Source organism: Lontra canadensis, unplaced genomic scaffold (assembly GCF_010015895.1).
Source record: "Lontra canadensis isolate GAN:19392208 unplaced genomic scaffold, GSC_riverotter_1.0 scaffold8, whole genome shotgun sequence".
NCBI classification, from domain to species: domain Eukaryota; kingdom Metazoa; phylum Chordata; class Mammalia; order Carnivora; family Mustelidae; genus Lontra; species Lontra canadensis.
This window is the reverse complement of record NW_022631002.1, coordinates 1,030,984-1,037,364: the sequence shown is the minus strand read 5'-3', so window position 1 is coordinate 1,037,364 and position 6,381 is coordinate 1,030,984. Positions and strand designations below refer to the sequence as shown.

The window sequence follows — 6,381 nt, the reverse complement described above, 5'->3', positions numbered from 1 at the left end:
GGGGGCGCGGCGAGACGGGGGCGCGGCGAGGACGGGGGCGCGGTGAGACCGGGGCGCGGCGAGGACGGGGGCACGGCGAGACCGGGGCGCGGCGAGGACCGGGGCGCGGCGAGGACGGGGGCGCGGCGAGACCGGGGCGCAGGGGCCGTGCCCGCCGCCCCGCCACCCGCGCGCCGCACCTGGAAGAGGGTGAGGCAGAGCAGGAAGAGCAGCATGTACACAATCTTGTAGACGACCAGGCGGCCGGCGAAGCTGACCACCACGAACATGCCAGCGCACACGTAGACCCAGTACTTGGCGTACAGCCCGCTCACCAGCTCCCCCAGGCTCTGCAGCAGCGTCCGCGCCCGCCTGGGCTCTGCAGGTCAAGCCGGGGGGCAGCAGGGTCATGGCTTTGGGCAGGCAGGAGGGTGCCGCCGCTGCCACCCCCCAGCGGCCCCAGCTCTCACCCGCGTCCCCCACGGTGACCTCCGTCGGCGCGGCAGGGGCGTTCGCCTTCCTCAGCAGCTTCTCCTTGACGAACTGGCGCAGCAGGAGCCAGAAGGTCAGCAGATACAGCAGCTGGGACGGGGCAGGGGCCAGTCACCAGGGGCGGCTGGACCCCCCACGAACACGCGGGCCGGGGACAGCGCCGGGCACCCGCCTCCCTGCGGGCCCAGACCGACCCCCCAGAACCTGGGGAGATGGAATCCGGCTGACCCCACCCGCCCGGCAGGGGCACAGACGTCCAGACACAGTGGCGCCCTGCATACGCCGCCCTCACACCGGGACACCAGCTCCACGGAGACGCAGGCGCAGCGTGGGACCCAGCGGCGGCCGTGTCAGGGACGCAGGGACAGCGCCCCTGAGGACACAAGGTCATCACTCATTCACTCAACTACACAGCCGCTGCTCTGTACTGGCTGCACGGGACTCCACGGGACAGCGGACAGGCCCTGCCCTCCCAGAGGTGCCATGTCCACGGGGGAGCTGGCAAGGGAGCCGACAGCCCCATCAGAGACACCACAGGAGGGAGACGTTGGGGGGGGGCTCTCACCATGGCGCCAAGGTCCAGGCATGGGTAGCGGGTGTGCTCCAGCCCCAGCTGCCTCAGGCTGACGGGGCCCAGGGTGGTGGGCAGCTCGGGACGCAGGTCCATGGCCCACACGTAGCGCAGACCACAGAGCGCCAGCCCATAGAGCAGGATGAAGGGCGAGCAGAGCATGGCCAGCTGGTGGCGGCTGCGCACAGTCCAGATGAGGCAGGCCCAGAGCAGCAGCACGAAGGTCAGCCAGCTGTGGTATGTGATGCTCCACACCTGGCGGGCCAGGGCTGGTGGGCGGGGCTGCACGGCCTGGCTTGCCCACACCCGGCCCTGCTCCGCTGGCCCTGCTCCCTGGGGCCTGCTCCCCGAGCCATGCCCTGTGATGGCGCACATGCACGCCGTGCACACATACCCATGCACACACACACACACGTACACACACGCCTATGCACGCACACATATGCGCACGCACATGTATGCGCGCACACGCACGCCACCCAGCTCGCAGCCCATCAGGACACAGCTCCGTTTTTGACCACGAGGCACCAGGCTCTGCAAGACGTGGCCACCAGCTGCCTCCCAGGACATCCCGAGAGAACCAGCATGAGGGGCCCCCCACAGCTGCCCAGGCCGGCTGCTCCTTACCATCATGGCGATGAGGGCACACACGTAGCTCTGGTCCATGATGAGGTGACCCAGGCTATGTAGCGGAGATGTCTCTCGAGGCTCTGCCAGCCTGGGCTGCACTGAGGGGGGAGGGGACAGAGGTCACCAGGGAGCTGGACCCTAGCTGGGAAGCTCCACCATCAACAGGGGGAGCCCCTCGGCCACCACAAACTCTGCCCTCAAGGGCAGTGGCCAGTGTGGAGCAGAGGGCGCTAGGGGCAGAAAATGCCAGCAAAGGGCTGGGCTCCTGTCTGACTCTGGTCCCTGGCCGTCCCTAGTCCCATTCACCATCTTGGTTTCCAAGACTAAGAAGGGACAGGTCGGACAAGACAGCCCTGACCTCTTCCAGCCCCAGGCACAGGCAAGTCCCGAGCACCAGCAACTCCATTTCTTGATTCATGCAAAATGGAAACCGAGCCTTAAGGGAAAAAGAGAAGTGCCCAGGAAAATGCCCGGCCCTCTCCATGGGGCTGCTGTGGACACACAGCTCCCCCAAAGACAGCTGGCAGCCCTGGGTCCTGGGCCAGTCCAAGAGGCAGCAGGTGCAGAGGGGTAGGAGACCTGGAGCCTCCAGCAGGGTCTTGGGTAGGCAGCCTGACCCCATGCCCCCTGGGTGGCCCCTGGGTGGCCCCCAAACCTCGCAGCTGGAGGTCAGTGGAGCAAGACCACCCCTGGCCACCAGGGGGCAGCACCAGTGCACCTGCAGAAGGCGGTGTCCCTGGGCAACCCGGAACATACTACGGCACTCACAGGGGCACTGGCGGACGGGGCTGTGGCCGGTCAGGTCATGCACGGTGCAGCTGTCGGTGCCCCAGTCTGAGTCCGTGGTCGGGGGCAGCATGTGCTGCAGAGACAAGATGAGACCCCGTGAGCCAGGCCCTCGGCAGGCAGGCTCCAGTGCCGCAGCCCAGGCCGGGCTCCTCACCTGGGCAGCCCCCTCCTCCTTGGTGGCTGCAGCCCTGGCCTGGCCCCGGGGCCACTGGTCCACCTGCGTCAGCTCCACCTCCTGCTCCTTGTCGCTCCCAGCCGCCTCCTTCCTCTGCAGAGACCAGCTGACGCTCAGCTCCCACCCCCGACGGGATGCGTCAGGGATGAAGGCCGGCAGATGGCACTGGCCCCCGGCGCTCACCTGGTCCAGGGGCTGGTGCGGGCGCAGCTTGAGGAGGGAAGCCACGGTGTAGTAGAGAAGCAGCAGGACGCCGGGGCTCACGTAGATGGGCCAGTCATGGCTCGGATCGAGGACCAGCGCGTTGGAGCAGTTGCCGTGGGCCACGAAGGCCTTGAGACCGAACACCCTGCCAGGGAGGGTGAGCCGCTGCATGCCGGCCGAGGGGGACCCGGGGACCGGGCAGCCAGGGCCCGGGGCGGAGGTGGGGGGATGGGGCCTGTGTGGGGAGCCTCACCTGGCCCAGATGCCGGCAGGGGGGAGCATGGCTTGGGCGAAGGGCGTCTGGTAGCAGTAGACGCAGACGAGGTGGCCGGCACCGAAGCAGCCCACGGTGACACAGAGCGCGCTGAAGCCCAGGGGGCTGATGGGAAAATGGCAGGCCCACCAGGTGCAGGTGGCCAGAAAGACGAGGAAGTAGACGCTGGAGAAGGCGGAGGGGTGGGCGATGCCTGCGGGGCGGGGCGGAGGCAGTGGGGTCTCTGTGGCCCGAGGGAGCTCGGCAGGCTGCTGAAACCCTCCCCACATGGCAGATGCTGCTGGGGTCCCTGGCCCTGGCCCCGCAGGTACCTGCTAGTGCGAGCAGCACAATGGCCAGGGTCCGCCCCGCGGCCACCAGCAGCCAGTGTGCTGTGATCTGGAACCGGGTGGCCAGCCGTGACCTCCGCGTGGGGGCCGGCGCAGAGGCTCCTTGAGGCCCCACTGGGGAGCCACCGTCCACTTCCCGGTCATCATCATCCTGCCAAGGTCATGAGAAGGGGCAGAGATCAGGGACATGGCACTGGCGCCGCCCAGTGGAGAGGGGATGGGCTGCTGGCTGGGCGTGGGCCACGCCGCGCTCTGTACCCAGAGGTCTGCCCGCCACCAGGCTTCCCAGAGGCTGCGCACCTCAACCCCAAGACGCTCCCGCCAGGCCCGGCACGCGAGACCACTGACCCCTGCAGACAGGCCTCACACTACTCCAGAACCCCACAAGGGCCTCTTCTTTATCTTCCCCTCTAGCCGGGGGGCCCCCAGGTTCCCAGACGTGTCCTCAGAACCCTGGCTCCAGAGCCCCGAGCGGGGACTGTGAGGAAGAAGGCAGCGCGCACACGGCAGCCCCGCACTCCAGTTCACGGAGGCAGTTCCGTCCACGCCCCTCGGTCCCAGGGCTGACGGGAGCATTTTCCTCTTACACAGAAATGGGGGTGCGGAGGAGACTCCGAGGCCACCCAGTGTGACCCTGCTCCCTTTCTGCTGCCTGTGGGGTCCCTGGACAGCAAGGCGCGGGCGGCCTGCCAGGCCTCACCAAGGTCAGGGCCTCGCTCCCTGGACCCCCTTCAAGGTTTCCCAAAGCGAAGCTGTTTCCCTGGGCGCCCAGCGCCCCCCCCGCCCCAGTTCCCGCCTGTTAAACAGGCGCCATGCCCGTGCCCTTCCCAGAGGATGGCACTCCGCACCCAGCCTGCGCTCACAGGAGCCAGACGACCTGCTCTCACCCCGGCTCGCGCCTCCTAGCTGCGCGGCCCTGGGCAAGTCCCCTAACCTCTCTGTTGTGCCTCTGTCCCGTGGGGGTGGGGACCAGACAGGTCCTGCCCTCACAGAGCCTGGGGGGGGTGGAGGCCCCAGGGAGAAGCCCTTAAGCAGAGCCTGGAAGGAGGGAAAGGAGGGAAAGGGGCAGGCGAGGGAAAGAGGGGAGCAGGACAGCAGCCAGGCCTGAGCTCACCCCACCCACAGCTGGCCGCGGCCCTGGGAAGGCATCTGAGTGCCTGTGGAAAGTCAGTGTCCGTGGGAACAGCGGAGGCAGCTGCTAGGCAGGAAGACAGGTGCTCGGGGTGTCCCGCCGCCAGGTCCAGCCCCAGCCCCAGCCCCGGCCCCGCAGTTCCCTCCGGCACCACAGGGGCCTTGGCGGGAGCTTCTGCTCTCCTTCCCTCCCCATCCCCCTGAAGCCCACCAGACCCCAAAAGCATGCCTGTCCGTGCGTGTGACGGGCAACTCTGTGCACACACTGTCCCACGTGGGGCGTCATGTGTGTGCACACATGGCTCTGGGCTTTAAAACCCGCACCTGTGGAGGGTCCCCCGCCCCCAACCTCACTCTGACGTTGTCTACACCAGCCACCCCGGGTCAACACGACGGTACAGGCTCTCATTAGCCACTGAGGACAGACACAAGGTAACCTGTCCCAGTCACGGGGCAGACCAGGGTCCAGCCCCCAACGCCAGCAAGGCAGTTCTGGGCTGTGAGGGCCACATGCAGCGGCTGTCCCTTCCTGTCCCCTCCCGTCCCACCCCAGATTTCAGACCGAGCCAGCCCCTTCGCAGCAGAGCTGTTCTGGGAAGCCCTGGTTCCACGAATAGGGAAACCAGAGGCAGCCATAGCTTGAGCAGCCCACACGCCTCCCCAGGGAGGGGACGGGGGCCACTGGGGGGAGGGGGGCCACGGGGGAGGAGGGCACCCCGAGGGACGGCAGCAGGGTAATCCTAAGCCCCACGAGTGCCTGCAGCAGCAACCCGAGCCCCTCTGAAAGTGGGGTGCCAGCCTTGCCCGGTAGGCTGGGGACAGGGACAGGCAGGACAGCAGGCGGGGTCAGGGGCAGACTGAGTTGCCCCCAACATGGAGGGGGGCTCCCTGACAGCCAGCAGGTCACTCCCTGCAGTGATGGGTCCCTCCTTCCCTGAGGCCTGGAAGGACCCCCTGGAACAGCTGCTGAAGGCACAGACATGACTTGGGGTCCCCAAAGTCCCCCAAGATGGACCCCTGCTAGGACCAAGTCTCAAAGGCACACCAGTGGCACCACTTGGCCCCGCGTCCCAGAGAGGGGACACACACCTCCCATGCCTCATCTCTTCACAGCAAGCACACACTCTTTCAACGAAAAGTCCACATTTGTGTCAAGAAAAAGTGAAATTGTCCTCTGACGGACAGAGCCCGGAACAGCGTCCTCCAGCACACGAGCCCCGCCCGCCTCCAGCCCTCACCAGCTCCTGGGCGCACTGCCTCCGCTGCGTTTCCTGGGCGAGGCGCCCACAGAGGCCGAGGCACACAGAGGAGACCACCAGGACACCGAAGTCAGGGGCCACCAGCCGGACAGCATTGGGGATGTCCTTCAGGTCCAGCCTGGGAAGGGCAGGGAGAGCCCACGGGTGGGTCGGGGAAGGCAGGTGCCAGGCAGGGGAGGAGGATGGGGGACCCAGGGGAGGCAAGGAGCACGCTTACCTCGTGACCCCCACGTGCCGGGAGAGGCTCTCCCAGGGGCTGCCTGTGGGGAGAGACACGGAGCAGGGTCAGGCAGCGAGCGCCAAGCAGCCCTACTCCCTGCCACCAAGAGGCCCTGGGAGCCCCGCAGTCACAGGACATGGCTGGGCTTGGGGCAGCTCGCAGAAGGCTGCCTTCACTGGTAGGGAACTAAGGCCCAGCCAAGGAGAGCCAGAGGCATCGAAGGCCCGTGTGTCCTGCCTGGCACAACGGGGACTCCTAGCAGCGAGCTGAGGCCTAAGTCGTGGGGGCCGGAATGGGGAGGCCTATGCGGGAACCACTGGGGCCAGGG

General features: G+C 67.5%; 1 protein-coding gene across 1 annotated transcript in view; it reads right to left on the bottom strand.

Moving 5' to 3' along the window:
* Positions 1–6,381, bottom strand: part of PIEZO1 (piezo type mechanosensitive ion channel component 1) — a 51,297-nt gene that overhangs the window by 15,525 nt on the left and 29,391 nt on the right. Inside the window, exons 4-14 of the mRNA XM_032853770.1 lie at positions 6,051–6,093; positions 5,813–5,951; positions 3,426–3,594; positions 3,094–3,307; positions 2,820–2,985; positions 2,616–2,729; positions 2,441–2,534; positions 1,670–1,770; positions 1,037–1,297; positions 450–561; positions 180–358 (exon numbers count right to left, since the gene is read on the bottom strand). Coding sequence (XP_032709661.1) covers positions 180–358; positions 450–561; positions 1,037–1,297; positions 1,670–1,770; positions 2,441–2,534; positions 2,616–2,729; positions 2,820–2,985; positions 3,094–3,307; positions 3,426–3,594; positions 5,813–5,951; positions 6,051–6,093 — 1,592 coding nt within the window. The remainder of the gene's footprint in view (positions 1–179; positions 359–449; positions 562–1,036; positions 1,298–1,669; positions 1,771–2,440; positions 2,535–2,615; positions 2,730–2,819; positions 2,986–3,093; positions 3,308–3,425; positions 3,595–5,812; positions 5,952–6,050; positions 6,094–6,381) is intronic.